The following is a 20829-nucleotide window of genomic DNA, read 5'->3' on the forward strand; positions in this document are numbered from 1 at the left end:
TACGCCAGAGATTGGCTTGAAAACATTCTAGAGCCACTTTATATATTTAGATATGACAATAATGTAATGTCTTAATTTTCTTCATCAAGTCTGTTTTCTCAGCCAATAATTTTATAACGACTCATTTACATACAGTACATCATAATTCAATAACAAATATTGACAGCCCTAATAATTATTTTGTTAAATTAAGTCATTTTTCTCCTACATCAAACAATTACATTGACGTGTATAAAAGTCACCTTGAGAAAGTAAACGTTAGTGTGCCATCTAGTGTTCTGTCGCTGTTATACAGCTGCACTGACTTACTGCAACATTTCAAAAAATGACTTCTGGACAAAAACAGCGCGTAATGTGCTTTATTAGGCATCAGACATACAAAGGAATGAATGTTTCAAAATATATATATATTTTTTTTTTTACTCAAAGTAGTTCTAGTGTTTCAGGATGCGAATTATAAAGGAACATAACAGCAGATTCAACTACCACAACTGTAACCCAAGACAAAAGCCTATTAAGAGACATTCACTATAAAGCAACATTCATATTCAAAAGATGATGTGAGGAAAGATGAAACAAACACCACCTGAGCTGCAGTATGACTTCAGTGAGGCAGAAGAGGATATATTAAAAAAATTTTGATCCCACTGTGGATTTCCACCCTCCATTTATTGTCAACACAAAACACACATAAAACATTGTTTTAAACAGAAAACTCTTAACAATACTCAATATTTTCCACATTAGTATTATTTTGGATATCAACACTAGATCTAGAGTAATTGATCAAACATACTGAATCTAAATCTCTGTAAACGTTTTTATTCCTATTCTATATGAATATTTCTTGCAGCAGCGTAGCAGAAAAGTACACTCCAATTACGAGCCAATAATGAAATATTACCATACGAGAACACATCTGCCCGTTAAGTACCATCTAAATATGCACAAGCAGAAACCCCTGCACCCCAAAGCCTTTAGCAACCACCATATCATAAATGTTACATTTCATCTACAGTTCAGAAACTCTGCTAATATCAATAAAAATATACTTTTTTAATTTTGCAGTCTTGAAGATGCCACAACAGCAGGTACTACAGTGTAAGCGGCTCCATGAACTACACAAACAATACTAGATTTAGTCATTATAAGTGTAAATATTATGGAGTTGCACTGGATCTAAAGCTAACTGTTTAACACTGCTTTTCAGCTGTGTTAGACAGTTTAAAACAACAGGGAAGAAGTGTAGTCTAGGAGACTATGACATCTGTCCCTCTCATAGTACGTCCTGTTTTCTGAAAGAAAGAAAAAACTACAGCAGTGGTCAAATTACAAAGCCATCAGAAACATCCTTAAAGTGAGATTAAACCTCCCCAGTTTTAACAACAGAAGGCACTGGGATCTCAGTGGTGCGACTATACTAACGGCATAAAAACAAAGAGAAAAAGTCACAAAGCACATTGTTAACTCAAGTCTGCTCATTTTATGACACAAACTCTCTAAAGCTAAATCAAGAATCCAAAATATAGAAAAAGAGTAATGAGATAGTGTAACATCACTACTGTTTGATCATATTTGGTATTAATGCTAATAATACAATCAATAAACTTTCTATGCAAAAATCTTTTAGTTCAAAGTACACACTTAGAGACAGAAAACAGAGTTTTTGGCATTTGTTTTAAAAACGGAAAATGAACTACACGGAGAAATTTGGCTGGCAATTTTAAGTAGCTAGATGTGATACAGAGAATGTACACAAACAAGAAGTCAAATTCAATTACATATTTAAACTTTATATAATGACTTAAGGATATATTCTTCAAAAGTGTAAAAATACATGTTTAGGGACTTCTAAAGGACAGCCTGAGCCTCTCACGAGGCTAAAACAACACAGACCTGAAGCTAGGGGCCGAAGGTCAATGCTCTAGTGTAGTGTAATGCTCTGACAGTGCATGAGTGAACATACATCTCACATTCCGACACATCTGCTCCAGTGTAGGACTACCATGTCCCATCTGGAGATGACCCAGACTTCAGTGGACAGATATGGCAACAAAACAAAGCTCACTGTGACTGTAGAAGTACCACAGTGGAATGAAAAAGGGGGACAGGAGGTAAAAAGAAAGAAGTGGGGAGCGTTTGAGGGTGGATCCTCAGTGCGGTTTTTGATCTGGTGGACACGTTCCCTCTGGCTGTTCAACCACTGGCTTTCCGTCAGCTGTGGATTCTGAAACCTCTTCAGTATCGCCTGTTGATGGTGTCGGGTTCATCTTGGTCTGCAAAGTCAGAAATGAAGTCAGGGTTTTTAGCATCTTCATCTCACATGCACAGTGTTGATATTATCAGTGTTGCTTTACCTTTATGGTTTCCACTTTCTCCTCAAATGACTTGAAGGTGGGTGTGTTTCTGCAAGAGACATGATAATGATGTAAAACAGACTGAATCATTTCACAATCAATATCAGGGCTGGGCAACTTCGGTCCTGAAGGCTCCAACCCTAATCAAACACACCTGCCTGTAGCTTTCTAGTGATCTTGAAGACATTGATTAGCTTGTTCAGGTGTGTTTGATTAAGGTTGGAACTAAACTCTGCAGGACAGTGGCCCTCCAGGACCGAAGTTGCCCAGCCCTGATCAACATGGTGCAAAAAGTGTGTCAGTATATCACATTTTTTGTTTTTGCTAATTCATCTTCTATAGCTGTGCTCGAAAAGCTAGCAAACGTTGATTATAAATATATTTTAGTCAGTACTGAAAAATTAGAGAAAATATTTCTGTCAAATTAACATTTTATTTTCTATATAACACTTATTTGAATAGAGTTAGCTTAGCAACATGCTAAACACAAGACTACTACAATGAACTGTGGACATTGATGAATCTCTTGTAATGAATAAATCAACAAGAAATATTTGCTTAAGATGTATTAATTTTAAAATGTGAGAAAAAAAGTGAGACACAAAACTAGCATCAGTTGCCAGCGACAACAGTCATTATACAACAATATTTGACCACAGAATGCCACAACTGACCAATCAGAATCAAGCATTCCTGTGCAATACAGAGGCTTATGTGGGTCTGTCACAACAAATTCTTACCTCATTGCCGGCATGCTAACCGAATGCTGTATGGAGCGTATACTATCCGTCAGCAGTAAAGAAGAGCAGATAGGAGTTAGCCAAAGCGAGTATTACAAGAGGGCAAATAAAGCCATGCACCTACACACGTCTATGAGTTCATAATCAGCATGAAAAAGCACCTCAGCCCTTCATGCTGTGTGAAATTGAGTAAGAGTATAAGGCTTTAATCCATAAGGGGTTTCAGACTATATTACCGGTATTACTGACAGATTCACACCACAGCTGGGACGCCCAGTCTGGATGAATAGGGTGTGTGAGAGAATTAGCAGGGAATAAACTGGGTTTAAGCACGTCTGCATCACTGTCACAGGGATGATATGTTCAGCAGAGCGACAGCCAGAAGATCGATAGATTTGTGTGGGACACGAGCACATACACAATGAAGAATAATGAGAAATTATGCTGCTTTTTAGGCAAAGAGCAGGAGGAAAATCTTTGAATAAGACATGGGAAATCCTTTTCACTCAAAATGAAAAAAATCTGTTTCTTAAAGTATAACACTCAGCTTTTAAGGTAGAGGAATAGTCCACCCAAAATGAAAATAGCCATCCTTTACTCAATTAAAGTCAATGAGGTCAAATGTCGTTTTGGACTTTTACAGAAATATCTTCTTTTGTGTTCAGCAGAATATAAACAGTCAAATTAGTTTGGAGTAAATTATGACAATTTTCATTTTCGGGTGACCTATTTTAAACAAAAATCCTCAAAAAGTCGGAATAACATATATCCATTCAACACGTACATTCACGCATTCAAGCAAAGGTTTAAGAAGAAAAGGTATGCATGCACTGAAACAAAGTGGAAGAAATGGGAGACTAGCACTACCTCCAAGTACATGCCACACTATAAAACCATTCATCACACTACCGAGAGGTGTAGCAGCCAAAATAACCAGCTTTTGTTTAAAGCCACTGTAAACAGTCTTACCCAAAAGAATTGGAAAATGACTGTAATCTGTAAATGGCAGAGGTGTCATTAGCGAAAACGGTTAATGTTGCTAGCGTTGCAGCAAGAGTGTCGTAAGATGGTGAAATTGAGCAAATGTCAGTTCCTTTGACTTCAGAGTATGATGTGGGTGTCTGTGGTTAATGGTTTTATTCTACCTCAATTTTGGTAATTCCATTGTGCGTGGGAGTAAAATTCAGTCCTTTGCCATTTTGTCCAGTAGTGTTATTATGCTAAAGGCACATGTATGTTTAAGTGGTGATCACAATGGCTACGTTCACACAGTCTGTGTTTGGGATTGACGAATGCATTTGACTCTCAAAATGTCCTACAGAAGACATAGTGGACTGAATACTGTCTGTATGATCAACCTCACATAATGCTGTGAACATAGTGACAGAATGATGGCAAATATCAAAATGTTCAGTTGTGTCTTCAGAGTCATCATTTACTCACTCTCATGTTGTTCCAAACCAGTAAGATCTTCATCTTCAAAACACAAATAAAGATATTTTTAATAAAACCTGTATTGTATCTCTTCTGAAAACTTGGATTTTTATTCATATGGATTATGTTTACAAAGTCTTTAAGAACTTTTTTAAGCATCAAAGTCTTGGTAGAATAGACTTTCAATTGAGGGACAGAAATATCTCAGGTTTCATTAAAATATCTTCAGTTGTGTTTCGAAGATGAACAAAAGTCATTAGGGCGAGTAAATGACAACAGAAGTTTAATTTTTGGGTAAACTATCCCTTTAAGGGTTTAGTTTTGTATTCTAACCACTGTGGAATTTTGGAGAATTCCTGCAACTCATCCTCTTCAGATGTGTGTTCGAAATCTCCACCCAACATTTATCTGGAGTTTTGGCTCATTCTCTGAACACATACATAATCTCCAAACTTTGCTATCAAAATGCAGTTGTGACTCCTTCAAATATTCACCTTGATTATTAAATGCAATCTTCTCCCAGTTTTATAGTCACTCTGTATAACATAGCCCTATTTTGAACTCAAAAAAAGTCACAACTGTTAAATGTATTCGCTAAATGAATTTAAAATAATTTTAAATGATCTGAAATCTGGTTTATCTGATTACAAATGTTACGACCAATAACTATTGCTGCTGTTTGAGTTGACTGTGATGTTAAATTTTGTTGTTTTCATGTATTGTGTCTTACTCATAGACTGTATAAAAACATGGACGTAGTGTCCGTGACGTCACCCGTAGATTTCTGGAGAGCGTTTTTGAAGCTCAAAGTGGGCGGAGTGGGCCGTTGCCATCTTGGCAGCACATCACCGCACGTCACTCCGGATAATCGAAAATGGGCAAAGAGGTGGGTGCTGGTTGCTGAAACCATGCCCACCTAGCTCGACGGCGGTGACAACAGCGGCAATCCACCTGTCACTCAAGTGGCCACGCCCTTAATTATGCAGAATTTTAAGGCTTAATATCATTTAAACGGATGAGTTATAAAAAAAAAATTCACCCGAATTGCAGTTTTAGTCACTTCCGTGTTGGTTTCACGAGAGAGACCGGAAGGTTGCCGCTTGGTCTTACTTTGTGTCATTACCTGTGCTTGGCAAAGACACTCTGGTAAAATAGATTTTAAATCTCAAGAGTTTTTATATTCCTGGTAAAATAATGGTTGTATAAATCTGCTGCTGTGTGAATGTAACCAGAGTGGTTTGGAACAGACATTATTAATAGGTATTAGGGAGTATTCATTCATGTGTTACTAGGTCAAAAGGGTACAAAGGATAGTTTGATCAAAGGATAAGTTGGACAAGGACTTCACTCATCTCACCTCACGTCCTCTAGCTTTCTGCTAATGGCTGAACCCACACTGGAGAACGCTGTCGTCGCCTTCTGACCCACTTGGGACAGGGTCTCTGAGGTCTTCTTATACCTGTACAGCACAGATGGGGGACAGATGTGTACAGAACACATAACAACATAACTTGAAATCACAAGATCATATAATTCTAACAGCTGGAGTGAGCTAGCAAAATCAAGCATGTTCACAACTGTGTGTCTTTAATGCAATTCAGCCAAATGTCAAGTGTGAACTGCACAGCAGAAGCATTGACAGATGGAGCCGCTTCTCCGCAGCAGTACGAGAGGCGGCAGGCGGCACGCAGATGCCTGAGGCGAGTGAGGGCACGTACGCAGTGGAGGTGGTGACTTCATGCCAGCCTTTGCTCAGGTTCTGTTTGAACTCGTTGAGTGGAGTGATGCCCAATTTCCGCTTGATCTCCGCCACCTGCTTCTCTTTGGCCGCCAGCACCTGAGAAAGAGTCTGGATCTCATCTTCCACCTGTAGGGAAACAGGACAGAAGAATTCACCTGACATGGCAAATATGGTTAAGTGTGGTGACACTCATTCAAAAAATCAATTCACTTATGGGTTTTTATCCATAAGGTCCAGTTAGAAGATACAGCATATGTTGAAATTAAGAGTAAGCACTGCAAAATGACTTCAGCCTTGAGAATAAACCACGCTTGCTCCTTAGGCAATCTCATACACTGAATGTGGTATTTTTGGCTGGAATCTGAAATGTAACAGAATTGAAGGATGTTGACCTGTGCTAGTTCACTGTGGAGTTCTGCTTGCTCTTCCTCAGTTAGTGAACTGGGCACTGCATTCACTGCATCTTCGCCTACTTCTGGGAAGATGTCTGGACTCTTGGGCCCTACAAAAACAAACACATACATGCGCTATAAAACATTTTAAGGTGATGTAGGATGCTGATGAAAGAGCTACTCTAAGAAAAGGTTGCATGAGAAAAGTTACTAATTATGAGAAATAAAATCACACAGAGATATAAAATTACAATTAGAAGACAAAAGTCACAATTACCAGAAATGACAATCACAGTGTGCCATATAAAGTTAGAATAACAAGTAAAAAGATGTATAAAAGTAATAATTCCCTTCCCTTTTAGTTTTGGAAACAAATTCCATTGATCTTTTGTGATATAAATTTTAGCATCAGGTTAGTTCATATTAAGTTGAACTGTCATTCTGAATTTAAGTGCTGATAGCTCAGTGGTGAGAAAGACTCTGGTTCTGATTTAGCAACCCTCTACATTGCGAGTAAATCACTCGCATATGCGACTAAATCTTACTCTGGGCGACTAAATAATGTCTAACATTAGCCATTGGCTAATAAATTCTTAGATTTTACACGCCAGTATGTGTGTGAGAGGCGTTCAACACAGATTTTCACTCGATAAACACGCTGACTGAGCGCTTGAGAGTTTCACTCTCCGTCAAACGATCTGTACTTCTGGCGAGTAAACAAAAAAATTTACTAGCCAATGGCGATTATATTGCGAAGGTGTGCGTAGAGGGTTGTTTAGAGATCATGTAGAGTCAGACATCAGGCCAGGAGGAAGAAGAAGAAACACGAAAGAAGATGAGGAGGTCAGAGAGAAGTCATGTGTCAAAGAGCTTTAAAGGGGTCATATGATGCTTTTTTAAAGATCATTATTTTGTGTATTTGGTGTAACAGAATATGTTGACATGCTTTAATGTTCAAAAAACACATTATTTTTTAAATACTGTACATTATTGTAGGCCCTCTATGCCCCGCCTCTCTCAAACACTTCGTTTTCTACAAAGTCCCTCCTTCAGACAAGGGGCGCATTATGCAAATATTTCCACATGGTGATGTAGATATGTGGGGGCGTGTTAGAACGAGCCATTTTAGGGGGGCGTGGCAGAGTCTTAACTTTGATAAAGAATATCTCTTTGGTTTTGAGACTTTAGTCTTTGCAACTTCAGGGATCTTATCTATGCACAATCAGCTTGTAACACTCCAAAGAGAAAGGAAAACTTGAAATCGCATCATATGACCCCTTTAAAACTTTATAAGGTGCTTGTTACATGATGAAGTCTGGAAGATGTACTTTGATGCCTCCACTGACAGACCATACTATGGAAATACAACATAAATAATAAAACTCCTGGATGTCACCATTAAGTGGGCTGATGACTAGGAGGAAAGGCCAAAAATTCAGCACTGTCAATCAATCTGATAAAAGTATGACACCCCTGAATGAACGGCTCTGCACTGCACTGTATATCATACTGTAATATTAACAGCTGATGTCCTTATTAAGTCCAATCAGTGTTTTTGTGCATTCCATTATTATTGGATTAAAAGAATAACCTGATAACACCATTCACTTTGTTAAACACAGATTCCAGAGCTTTGACAGAATCAGCATTTCTGTGCTAGTTGGCAAAAAGAAATAAATAAAAAATCATGTCAATGTCCATTTGATGGACCTAATTGTATGCCTAGATTCAACAGAGGTCAAATATGAGGTTCAGGTCTCAGCTCAGCTTGCAGAGGTTTAAAACGTGTTTCAGGAAGAAACTTAAAGGTTGCATCACATGAGGAGGGTATGCAACTCATTTGTAAGCTGCTTGTTGGGTATTTCTGGAAAAACGGGTAGGCCTGCCTCCCACTTTAACTTACCACAAAGATAATTAGGAACAGAGGTGAGGATCTTTTATAGCTTGTTTGACAACAAATCCCTAACAAAATATTTTTGGTGTTTATGTTTTAAAGTCTCTTTGTCACTTAAAATAAGTAGGATAGCATACTTAACCATACATTGTTACACTACATCTAATACAATGATAAATAAAAATGATTAAAGTGCACTGAACATAGATTACATTAACTGGTTACTTTGTTATTTTGGCTTCAGTTCACATCTCTAATATGAACAGGATGAATTCAGTACAGATGATACAAGTTCTGGCTCAGTAAAAGGGTGAATGTTCTTAAATTAGATGCAGTTTGAATAAAATTAAAGTGCTTTCCCACCTTCTATGTTCACTTTCTTACAATGTCTAATTTAATACACCATTTTCTGCCCATCAAAACACATTTCCTTTAATACTACATCTGCTGACTGTTACAGTACTATGGGTTACATGCTAGGGCACACGTTCATTCATCACAGGAAATGAATATTGACAGTGTCAACCAAGTTCAACGGTCGATTTGAAACAGTTGAGTGGTTTACACGAGGACTCATATAGCATCGCTTGCATGGAAATTATTATTACACTATGGCCAATGCCTGAACTTAAGTAGTGAGGAACAAAATATTTTACTGTAAAAGCATGGTTCATCTGTAGTTATTTAACAGTATAAACAAACAGGATCAATGCGCACAAAAATTTTTTTACACTGTGGCTTAGAAAAATATGAAAGAAATGTATATTTCTTTGAAAAACCTAGAAGCAGTGCACTACCTATCATACACACACAATTTCATGCAAGATCATCATTTCTTTTTTTATTTTGGAATCTGTTTTTCAATGTTAAAAAATAACTTTTGTAAAGTTATCTGACACACTGGCGTAAACACGTTTTTTGTTTTTAATGCAAGATGAGGACTTGAAGTGGTGGGAAAAACTAGATCACCAAGAAAAAAGAAAAGAAACAAATCACTGGAATGTGGACATTAGGGCTGCACAATTAATCAAATTTCTAATCGCAATTACAATTACGGATGCCACAATTACATAATTGTTCAAAGCAGCAATTAATCGTTCAAAGTCCACTTACAGTATCTCACAGAAGTGAGCACACCCCCCACATTTTTGTAAATATTTTATTATATCTTTTCATGTGACAACACTGAAGAAATGACACTTTGCTACAATGTAAAGTAGTGTGTGTACAGCTTGTATAACAGTGTAAATTTGCTGTCCCCTCAAAATAACTCAACACAGCCATTAATGTCTAAACCGCTGGCCACAAAAGTGAGTAAACCCCTAAGTGAAAATGTCCAAATTAGGCCCAATTAGCCATTTTCTCTCCCCAGTGTCATGTGACTCATTAGTGTTACAAGGTCTCAGGTGTGAATGGGGAGCAGGTGTGCACGCTTAAGATATGTTTTTTCTTTCTACAGGTTATCTTGGGGTTTTTCCATTGTTTTAATTTTAGTTTTAGTTTAACATTATAATACCATGCATATTTGTACCTTTTTATTTAAAGCGAAACCAATCCGATGTATAGTTGACATTTGAGGCTTAATACTATAGAAAAACAATAAAAGTTTTTCAGTTAGTGTTTTCAGCTTGTTTATTTTCATATAAAAATATGGCATGCAGTTGCTTCAAACAAAGGTGTAAACATCATTCATTTAATCGTAAATTAATAAATCGCAATTACAATTTCAAAGGAATAATCAACAATTATGATTTGTCATAATCGTGCAGCCCTAGTGGACATTAAGAAATTTATTCAATTCTTTCCATCACCTAAGGTGTGATGAAAGCACTTAAGATTTGTTCAGTCATCCCTGATTTAAACCACCAGCTTAAATAAAGCAATTCCCATTTATAAGTTTCAACATCCACATCTGTCCTCTAGTCAAATCAATTTCTCCACACATGGACTTCCAGATACACAAGATTTCGAATAGGTGCCATCTCACGAATCACCATATAAAATAAATATTTCCAACCCTGATGTGCCATGACGGTTTACAGGCTTGATCATGACCTCACTGTGTCTGTATAATGAGATTGAGGGCCCGGTGTAAACACACTTGTAATTTGTTAACCAAGCTCACTGCTCTTCCATTTAGTGATTAACATCTTAACTGCATTATAGTAGCATTGTTGGCCATGGAATAATTTATAGATACAGTTTTACCGTACAGTTTCAGTGCCTGCCGGTAGTCCTGTTGCCCTGTTAATTCAATCAATGTTTGTTAAAGGGGTTTGATAAAAGGGTTTAATATAATATGAAAACAAACACAAACCAACAACAACATCAGTTATCAGTTGGTACTGGAGATTTTTTTATCCGTATGGGATGATTATTGTAATAACTATTTTAATTAAATACCATTGTTAAAGGCAATTTTTACCAAATCTCAAAATGAATATCAATTAATCATACTGTACATTATCATGCTGTGATGCATTAATTCACTTGCAGGATTTGAAACAACTGATTTTAGTTTTTAGTGTTGCAATTCATTTAGATAAATCAGAATATAATTTTAATACTGGCCAATTATCTGTTACCTGCCAAAATCTTAAAACCAGATTTTGAATATCTGTGCATCCTATTTAAGAAAATATACTGTATTTACAGAACTCAAAACTTCCTACTGGATGCAAAAAGAACATTTACTGAAACTAGGCATGGGCCGATTACCGGTTTCACGGTATACCGCTAGTTGAAAATTTCACGTTTTCAAAACCACTAACATTTTCCTTTATACCGTTCCTGCGGTATGCGCTATTTTTCATGTCTCCGCAAAGACCGAAAGTGTAGGAATCCCTCAGGTTGAGTGAGAGTAACACGACCCCTCCCCGTCCTGCTGGTGCCAGCAGTCAGTCAGGTGTGTGTGTATGACGGCCGAAAGAGCTTCCCCCTGGAACTTAGGCGATGGGCAACCGGCCATTCTTTGTCTTATTGCAGCTCGTCTCTGTTCTGGACTTGCACAAACTGCGTTGCAATGCAATCATTTTCCAAAATGTAATTTATGTGAAAATATGAAGTGTGTAAACGCACGTTAACAGAGGCCTGAGACGCTGAAGACGGACGCAAAGAGAAAAAATGCTGTAGCAGGCAGATCACTCACTGTTCATGATGAACCAACTATTGGAAGAAAATCCTCAATATTGATTGAGTTTATATGAATGTGTTTCTGAGGGGAACTGACTGTCTTCAGAAAAGTTTAGTTGCAAACACTAAAGTCTCAAAACCAAAGAGATATTCTTTATAAAAGTTACTAAGTGGCCCTCAGGGGAAAAATTAAATAAAGAAATATTACAAATGAATAATAATACAGAGATGGCACTGAGTCTGCATGAGCCTGGTGTTTGTCAGTTATTCTGCAACCTTACGGCCCACCTGAACAGCATCTGCTCCTGACGGATGAGCTTCTTCAAAACATCAGCACTTGACAGGAAGAGGGCTCTCCCGTTCTTTCAATAACATTCTCTGTCTGTTGCTGTTATACTGTGACAAACACTAGTCCACACCTAAACACACACACACCCCCACTGAGCACCTGAACAAACACGGTTACCTCTGAGCAGCAGTACCGGTGAACCAGGGGGAGTGAAACTCTCTTCAGGTGACAGGTAGAGGTAGCTGGTGTTCACTCCCTGCTCAAAGTTGAACGGAGACTTGTACTCCTCTACAGGTTCCTCCATGCTGCCCATGAACAGGAAGCTCTCAGGACACTAAATGACTGCATGTGACCGAGCCTGTTAGGATATCACAGTGCCGATTGTCCTATCTTCTAGCTACGGTTGCAAGTATAAGCGTGTTGCGGATTCTGCAGTGCTAGCAGGGATCACATTATGTCCTGCTTGAGACAACGACAGCAGCACGTTAATAAGTTACCTCTCCAGAGCGTTCTATTTCCGTCACGAGCCGACACTCCCAGCTGTAATTTCAGCGGTCCTTGTAGGTATTGTTGACAATCCTGTAAAAGTGTTCTTAAAGACTGAAAAAAGCAATCGTCTTTAGCTTCCTGTACTGGACTACCTTATGCTCAGCCCCTCCATCCATTTTATCATCCATGGGAAATGAAGATCCATTTGTCCCCTGGTCACATGACTCTGGGGCAAGCTCACGAAACGAAGCTGTAATCTGCGGTGGCCTAGATTACAACGTTAATCCATTACAAAGGGCCTCCACACCGCTTCAGATACACACCGGCTGCACAAACCATTACACACTGAAATGGATTCAGCCAAGCGCAAGACATTCAGAAGTGGTGACATACACTCAGGCGTCTTCAGTACCATTATACTGTAATATTTTACATCCCTGCTGCATTATATTGCAAATATTATAGGTCCTGTCAAATGGAGGAAGATCATGATTTAATGCATAAATATTCTATAAATACATATAATCTATAAATATTGGCTTTATTGCTTCTTAAATACAAAATTCATTTTTTTTAAAATAATTGCATATGTATAGTTGTCAAATGAATCAGAGAGAACTCTAAATGCTCATGTGAGCAACCATAATGGAAAATCTGCATCGCAGTCCATCCACATGAAATAACACACACACATTTTATTTTAAATCAGCATGAACCGTAAACTGTAACTGTAAACTGACCTTTTTTCTTATTATAACATATATACAAGTGAAATGGCTTCTCGAACAAGAAAAAAAGTAAAACAGACTTGGTTTTGTCCTTCAGGAAATGTTTGGAACGCCGGATCGTCATTTTCTAATTGCTGCAATAGATCTCATGTTAGCAACATGCTAGAGAGATTATTGTCCCACCCCTCGCACCTGTAAACACGGCATCAGAGATGTCATTGTGAGGGGGAGGGGACATTCATTTTTTTATGAAAGATTACAAGGGCACATTCATTAAAAAAAAATGTGCATGAATAATTAATTTAAAATATACACCACAAAATTCCATCAAAAAATAAGAATCGTCAATTTTGATTTCAAAGAGCCTTTAAAAATAAAATAAACATTTTATAATAATTATTATTATAGTAAAATGTTTTATTGTTGTTATTATTAATAATATTCAATATTATTATTATTACTATTATTATTATTTTATATTTAATTGTGGATACTTGTTTATTAAATGAATGAACCCATCTCAAAATCATCTCCATATTCATGATATTGCCAATAAAATCAATTGGAATTCCATTTGTTGCCACAAGTGGTGCAGAAACACAAGACATAAGCACATCACTGCACATTCCCAATTCATTTCCTCAGGTTTTAAAATGCACACATGCTATGCATGACACACCCTCTACAGAGTTTGTCCCTGAGGAGCTGGAATTACACATCACTGTCAGACTACAGTAGCTGTCTTATGTGGGACGGGTCTGCTGTCTCCAGTACAGATCAGTGAGAACAGCCAACGACACAAAGAATCAGGTTATAATGAGAGTCACAGAGACTCTATTCAGCTGTATTCACATGGGCGTACAAGAGCTGAGCAGTGACAAACACACATGTGCGCTTGTGTATGTGTGTGCTCGTCAATTAACACTCTAACTATTCATCTCACACGTCTAGTCTAGGATGGCAGAACCTTGATGTCTCCATGCTGCTGCGTGCAGGATAGTACCCGGATATGTGTCTTTCACCAAAGTCCTTGTTGGCTTCCATCCAGACTAGATTGCACAACAAAAGCATGCAGATGTTCAAATAGAGACTTGAATGCAATGCGCAGCCATCGGCAAAATTGAATTTATGTTCCTTTGCATCCCAAATCATTTTTCACACAAAACTAATACTATGGATTTTTATTAACATCTCACTTCAGCACCTGTAGGCAAGTTCAGACAAAGCCTTTTTTTCATGAGCTTTGCATTGTGGGGAGAGTTTCACATCATGTGATGAGCTCCCAAAGTAAACCTCCACGTTAGGAGGGACCGGGACTGTCACCGTCTATGGAAAAATAAAGCAAACTGCAGAAATAGAACAGAGAGATTCAATGAAGGAAGATGCCCAACTTCCCATTTTAACAAATGGAATGGAAGTATTGTTTAAAAGAGGAAATAAGCAATAATCACACATTTGTTTTGACTAAATAATCTTTTAAACAACACATATTTACCAGTTACATGCCAACTTCTGCCTTTGGCCCGCTAACATTCACATGGCCCCACAAGGGCCTTCACAATGTGATCTTCACAATGCCAATAATAGGATGGACATGGAATCCCATGACCTCCTATAGAGTTGGAGAAGCCTTTCAATGGCCTTGAGTCTCTTCAACATCAGGAATCCTTGTGAACTTGATCTTGTATGACTTGCATTTAAACTCAGAGCTCAAGAGCATAAACACCCCAGGAAAAGAAACAAAGAGGACATTTGAAGCACCTAACAAACCACAGCATCTAATCAATTACTGGGTTATTCCAAGCGCATTGCGTCCCGTGATTGGGACAAAATGAGAATCATGGGACGGAGTGCGACTCCAGCGGGCTTGCTGGACATATACGCTGGGGAATAATGGGCGGGAAATGGAGAAGGTCTATCTACCAACCAACACTAGAAAAAGGCAACTTGGTTTCTGGAAACTTGTGTATAAGAATTGACAAAAGCATGACTAAAGGGAAAATGGAAGGTATTTTAGTGAAACACATTACTGACATGATGTGTGAAAGGCATTTAGCATTTGTCAACACCAAATACTGCAAATATACAATCTTAAGGCTGGCTGTTCAAAATGGTTTGTGTGGTCACATGGCTGAGAGGAGGCTCAGTTTGGAGGGTCACAGAGAGGCCTAAAGTTTCTCCCCTCAGTGCAATGTTACTGTAGTCCACACCTTTACTAGGCCAAAATTCTCAACTCTATGAAAAATACAATACATAAGACACCTTAAATTACAACAAAACTGTTCTGTTTCATGATAACTTAATAACTTGCTGATTTAATTACCTAAACCATCTTTTAGAAATGGTAAGAAAAGCAGCTCTACTGCTACATTTAAACACTGTGTAAAATGTGATCCCTGGGACCATGTGAGACTCACACAGATGCTTCTGGACGATCTTGCATAATCATATAACAGTCTAGTGTGTTATTGCACTAAAGAATAACTGGATGATTAGTGAGCTTTTTGTAATATTACAACCACAACAACACATTTTACAATTAATGTAAATATACTGGTTTGTATCGGTGCACTGGTTCAGTGTAGGGATGGGCGTATCGATCCGAAGTATCGATATATCGATACTGACGTGAGTATCGAAAGTATCGATACTCAAACAAAAAATATCGATACTAAGGTGCGTTTCATTTACCAGTGGTTTTGTTTATTTAACAAAAATAATAATAATAACAATAATGCTATATCGATACTGACGTGAGTATCGAAAGTATCGATAATCAAAAAAAATTTCTATACTAAGGTGCGTTTCATTTACCAGTGGTTTTGTTTATTTACCAAAAATAATAATAATAACAATAATGCGTACAATATGCATTGAATTGGGCGAATAACCTTTGTTAGCGAGTAATTGTGTAGGATATAACTATTTTCCTGCTTATCTGAACACACGCAAATGTTGCAAGACAGAACCAATCAATCACAGAGAGCATTCACTCACTGCTGACAGTGCATTCAATTGTGACTGACCATAAAATACAATTTGTCACACACTTTTCAAAAAAAAAACAAAAAAAAAAGATTGATTATTTCAAAGGGTTACTAATGACACATCATTTGGATATTTTCATGTCTGGGAAAAATTTGGGATTAAACGGGTTAAAATGCGTTTTAAACAAAGTTAAGTGGTTTTCATTACCCATTTTACTCTTAGTAATTTAATAATTTAATAAATTTCATAATTTAAAAGTTTAGTGCAGAAGTATCGAATTGGTATCGACGATACTGCCTTGAAAAATATCGGTATCGTATCGAAAACAAAATAAGGGGTATCGCCCATCCCTAGTTCAGTGGTCTTAAAGAGCCAAATTCAGGTCCACAGACACACAGGAAAACAAACTACCCTGTTCTATGAATTTCACACACAAAAAAAAATCCAATATTAATGTCATGACTTATTCACCCTCACATTGTTCAAAACCCATATGACTTTCTTTCTTACATGGAACACAGAAGCAGGATGTTCTTGCTGCTGTTTTCCATGCGGTGAAAGTGAGCAGGGGCTGCCAAAAAGCACATTTATATGGCAAGTATCACAAACATACTGTACCATAAACATTACAAAAGCCTCACACTAGCTTTGTGTGAGGAAATCACAATTTGAATCTTTATTTTTGGTTGCATTATTCTAAATGTGGAATTATTTCTGTCTATTTTGGTCTGTTTCTCCAACAAAGCTATTGTATCAAGGTTTCAAAGGACTTGGTAATATTCAAGACATATGGACACTTTTAAGGTGGCTTTTCATTTATAAAGCTCTTTATGGAAAAGAGCATCCAGGATGTTCTGCAATTGTGTGTGTGTGTGTGTGTTTGACAGAAGAAATTAAGTCAGGTGTGGAACAATGTGAGGGTCTCTAAAAAACTCTAACACTCATTTATCTGATCAAAATACAGTAAAAACAGTAATAATGTTAAATATTATTAGAATTTAAATAAATTATTACCAAGGTTGAAATGTTGTGCTGCTTAATATTTTTGTGGAAACCATTATCTTTTTTTCCATGATTCTTTGATGAATAGAAAGTTCAAAAGCACCGCATTTATTTTAAATAGTTGTTGTTGTTTTTTTGCAACAATAATACATCAAATTCTAAATGAATTGATAAATATAATGGATGACTGAATGGTAGTGTAATATGTGTGTGTGCGCACACAGCCAGCAAGCACAGAACAAGACAGAGAAAAGAATGACAAGTATGAAAAAAAGATTCCTGTGCTACTTCAACTTCACATGAAGACAGAAATTACCAAAGCCACCACAAATCTACCATTCCACTTTGAGTTCTGTTTTAAGTTAACTTTGAGCAAAAAGATGGAGAAGTAACAGCATAACTATAATAACATGCAGACTGGAGTTTAAACACTACAGCGCACCAACAAACACCAGGAGTAGAAATTTCCAAAAGAGAACAAAATGCAGATCTACCTGTGCAAACATGAACAACTGATGACTGCTGAGGCAACAATTAAAATCGTATACTGAATTTCACACTGTTAGAGCAGATGTCCTAATCCACAGGTTTGTCCATCACTAGACAAGGACATAAGGCTACACCCATCGCTTTTACTTATGTGTGAAAGGTCTCTGATTGATGATTCACTCACTGATGCAATAGAACTAAATCACTTTGCAGATCAGACAATTCACAATTCTTGCCACTTGATCCAGAGTAATATCATAAAGACAGTATACCTAGACTAAGTAAACAAACAAACGGTAGGCCTATCTCAGATTTTGTCCCACAATCTGCTTGTCAGATCGCACAATGGCCCATGGGCACCAGCTGCAGAGAGACTTGGGCACGCAGAAAAGAGGAATGAGCAGATGGCGGCCCTGTGTGAGAAAGATGAGGGGAGGGGAACAGAAGATTCAGACAGCAAGGCTCTGGCTCCAGGGGAGGCTGCTCATCGACTCACTGGAGCCCAGGAGGGACGAGAGTGAACAGGCTGCTCAGATGCAGGGAGCTGGGTGGAGACGAGATGACCAGGATGAAGATAGGATGGTCAGGAGGTCAGAAAGGACTACGAAAACAAGCACGGTGTAACATTCAGTGGTGTCAATGGTATTTCTCCAAGACGTAAACACAAATGTCTGCCAAAAGACTGTATCTACCAGGCCTTTATTATATAGTTAAACAAAGGCAGTGTTTTAAAATGTAACATTGTTTTTAGCTAAATTAACAGACTTGTGATCATCCTCACATGAACTAGAATTGAGAAACACTTTGTATTATTTTTGAATTACAGAATTTATATATGCATGGCCTGAGACAATGGGAAAGGCTCCAGCATTCCTGCAACCCCACAGACAACGTATATTATAACTAATATACAATATTTCCAGCAGTTAATAAAAAAAAGTGGTGTTATGTGACATTAAACAATGGTAGTGGAAGAACAATATCGGTATGAAATATCATCTGAAAAAGAGCACACTCCAGAAAAACTATGCAATCTTAGCAGACTATTTACGTAATGATACAGTGGCTGTACAGTAACCCAAGCTGACCAGATCACATCAGAAGGAACGGACCACATTGCCAAAAATCTTACATTATAATGACCAGGTATGATGCATATGATCATGCTAATCACCACAACATAAATTCTCATTTCTGGATTTAAAACTCTACATATGAATGAAATCACACAAAGGGAAAGAGGTAGAAAGCTACCAAACTTGTGGCTGGCTACTAAACCAAGCTTATGTTCCATAAACTGTATTCTATTTTAAATTTTACGCTTTCCAGGACACGTTGTTATAACTTAAATTAGACGGTTTATCTGCAAGACATTAAAATACAAACTCTTAAAATTAACATCAATTAATGGAATTGGCACGATTTAAAAACGGAAATAATACAGAGACCTGTTTTTATACAGTCTAAGACAGAGACTTAAAGAGAGGTTTCATTAGAAGCAGCACATTAACAGCAGGTGTTTAATGCTAACATATGGTTCAACGATGCTGCAAATTAAGCCCACGCAAGTTAAATAAATAATTACAGACATTCTTATTGACTAAAAAAATAAATACATAAAATATTTTGCAGCAGAAACATGAGAGACTATGGTTGGGTTCTGGTACTTTCATACGTTTTAACAGTATTTATGGACACTTTATAAATTATTAGATAACAAACTAATTACAATGTGCAAAAATGCTCGAACCCGAATAAAATCCCTGCACAAATCTATCCTGACTGAATGTCACATTACCAATTTTTCTTTTCATCAAAAGTAAAGAAATTAACAACCACTGTTCTTATTTCAGCTGCTGGCTGGCTGTGCTAACAAACAAGCTAGCTAACTTCTGAAAGTTTAGTTTTGTTGCATTTCTAATCTGTGCCGACATGTCATGTCACGTTCTCAAAAGAATTCAGCTACCTTGATCGGCTTCCTCCATCCTGTCTTTGCGGCTTCTTTATGTTGCGAGTTATTCTGATCCTTGTGGTCCCGCTTTCCCACTTCAATCTTGCAAATTTGAGCTCAAAGCTGCCACCGCAACTAGGCTGATGCGCGAGGTGGGGTGGGGTCGTCAGTGACGTCAGGACGCACAGCACGTAAAGATGTAAACAGAGAGAGACCGGCACGAGGACCCACCCGACGCGTTTTATGAGCTGAAATGTTAATTTAGAATCAACGTTAAACGATAAGTAACTGAACTGAAATAAACTAATCGAAATAATCGTTTTATTAACGAGAAATTAATCATTTTATATTTGACAGTTTCATTAAAACCAACCGGCTAATTTAGAAATTACTTTTTACGCCGTGCTCAGGGTAGGTTATAAAAGAAATATTGCTCTCTGTGTTGACATAAATAATAAGAAATGTAATGCACGTAGCCTATAATTACAATAGCTAAATGTTAGAATTTATTATAACAAATTTAAATAGACAAATATCGCAACAACAACAAAAAAAAACCTAGAGACATACGAAATTGCTTGTGTTAGAAAAGAAAATGGATAATGAAGAAGCCGGAACTAATATTAAATTGCGTTCTTTTAATAAACATGTTTCCTTTCTAATTTCGACAAAAGGACACCAGCAGAGCTATTTATGGGGATAAGCCTGGTCCTTCACGTTCACAGGGTGGGCTTAAAAGTTCCTAATTTACCTACAGTAGTCAAACAAGACACGCCCAGAGGAAACAGAATGAGGCGTTTATGGCTGGCTTATAAATCGTTTTATGTTGGTAGGCTACTGTAGGAAATTACGCCACCCACTGGGTGACAGGGTTTAATAATCCTACAGTAAAATGCATTTTAAACAATTTGTATAATATTCGTTTTGTGTTTTGGGACGTTTCTTGAACCTCCACAGGGACTAGCTACATGCTATTCGACAATTCGACCAAAACTATAAAAATGTTTTCAGCATTAGCATTATGCTGTAAGAACAGCTGTTTTCATATATTCTATTTGTCAAAATAATACTAGTAGTTTAAACTCAATTGTGTGTGGTTTACAACTTGATTCCCTTCATCAGTAATAAAATCCAAGGTGATCGGAAAAAGTGCAATGAACGTATCACTGGAGCATGTACCTAGATCCACACTGATTTACTTAA

The 20829-nt window shown here is 37.4% G+C and overlaps 1 protein-coding gene across 4 annotated transcripts; it reads right to left on the bottom strand.

The window, feature by feature from the left end:
- Positions 1-641: 641 nt before the first annotated feature.
- On the bottom strand, positions 642-19820 carry LOC107743825 (tumor protein D52-like). Of its 4 annotated transcripts, none has more exons than XM_016557250.1 (8): positions 19642-19820; positions 6665-6774; positions 6250-6398; positions 5889-5990; positions 4067-4093; positions 3098-3139; positions 2358-2406; positions 642-2276 (listed from the first exon to the last, which is right to left on the bottom strand). In XM_016557250.1, the coding sequence occupies exons 1-8, from the start codon at positions 19658-19660 to the stop codon at positions 2154-2156; spliced, it is 621 nt and encodes a 206-aa protein (XP_016412736.1). In that variant the 5' UTR covers positions 19661-19820; the 3' UTR covers positions 642-2153. The 4 variants fall into 4 exon arrangements, with proteins under 4 accessions (XP_016412736.1, XP_016412733.1, XP_016412734.1 ...); XM_016557247.1 differs by lacking the exon at positions 19642-19820 and adding an exon at positions 12157-12462; XM_016557248.1 differs by lacking the exons at positions 4067-4093; positions 19642-19820 and adding an exon at positions 12157-12461.
- Positions 19821-20829: the final 1009 nt, after the last annotated feature.

The sequence above is a fragment of the Sinocyclocheilus rhinocerous genome, unplaced genomic scaffold (assembly GCF_001515625.1).
Source record: "Sinocyclocheilus rhinocerous isolate Xijiao unplaced genomic scaffold, SAMN03320098_v1.1 scaffold46, whole genome shotgun sequence".
NCBI lineage: Eukaryota > Metazoa > Chordata > Actinopteri > Cypriniformes > Cyprinidae > Sinocyclocheilus > Sinocyclocheilus rhinocerous.

Excerpts from the sequence above, each read along its gene's own strand:
- LOC107743825 (XM_016557247.1), bottom strand. The coding sequence starts at position 12,292 with ATGGGCAGCATGGAGGAACCTGTAGAGGAGTACAAGTCTCCGTTCAAC. Across the intron at positions 6,775-12,156 it reads ACCGGTACTGCTGCTCAGAG|GGCCCAAGAGTCCAGACATC; the intron begins GTAACCGTGTTT and ends TTGTTTTTGTAG. Across the intron at positions 4,094-5,888 it reads AGAAAGCTAGAGGACGTGAG|ATTACAGTCATTTTCCAATT; the intron begins GTGAGATGAGTG and ends TGCCATTTACAG.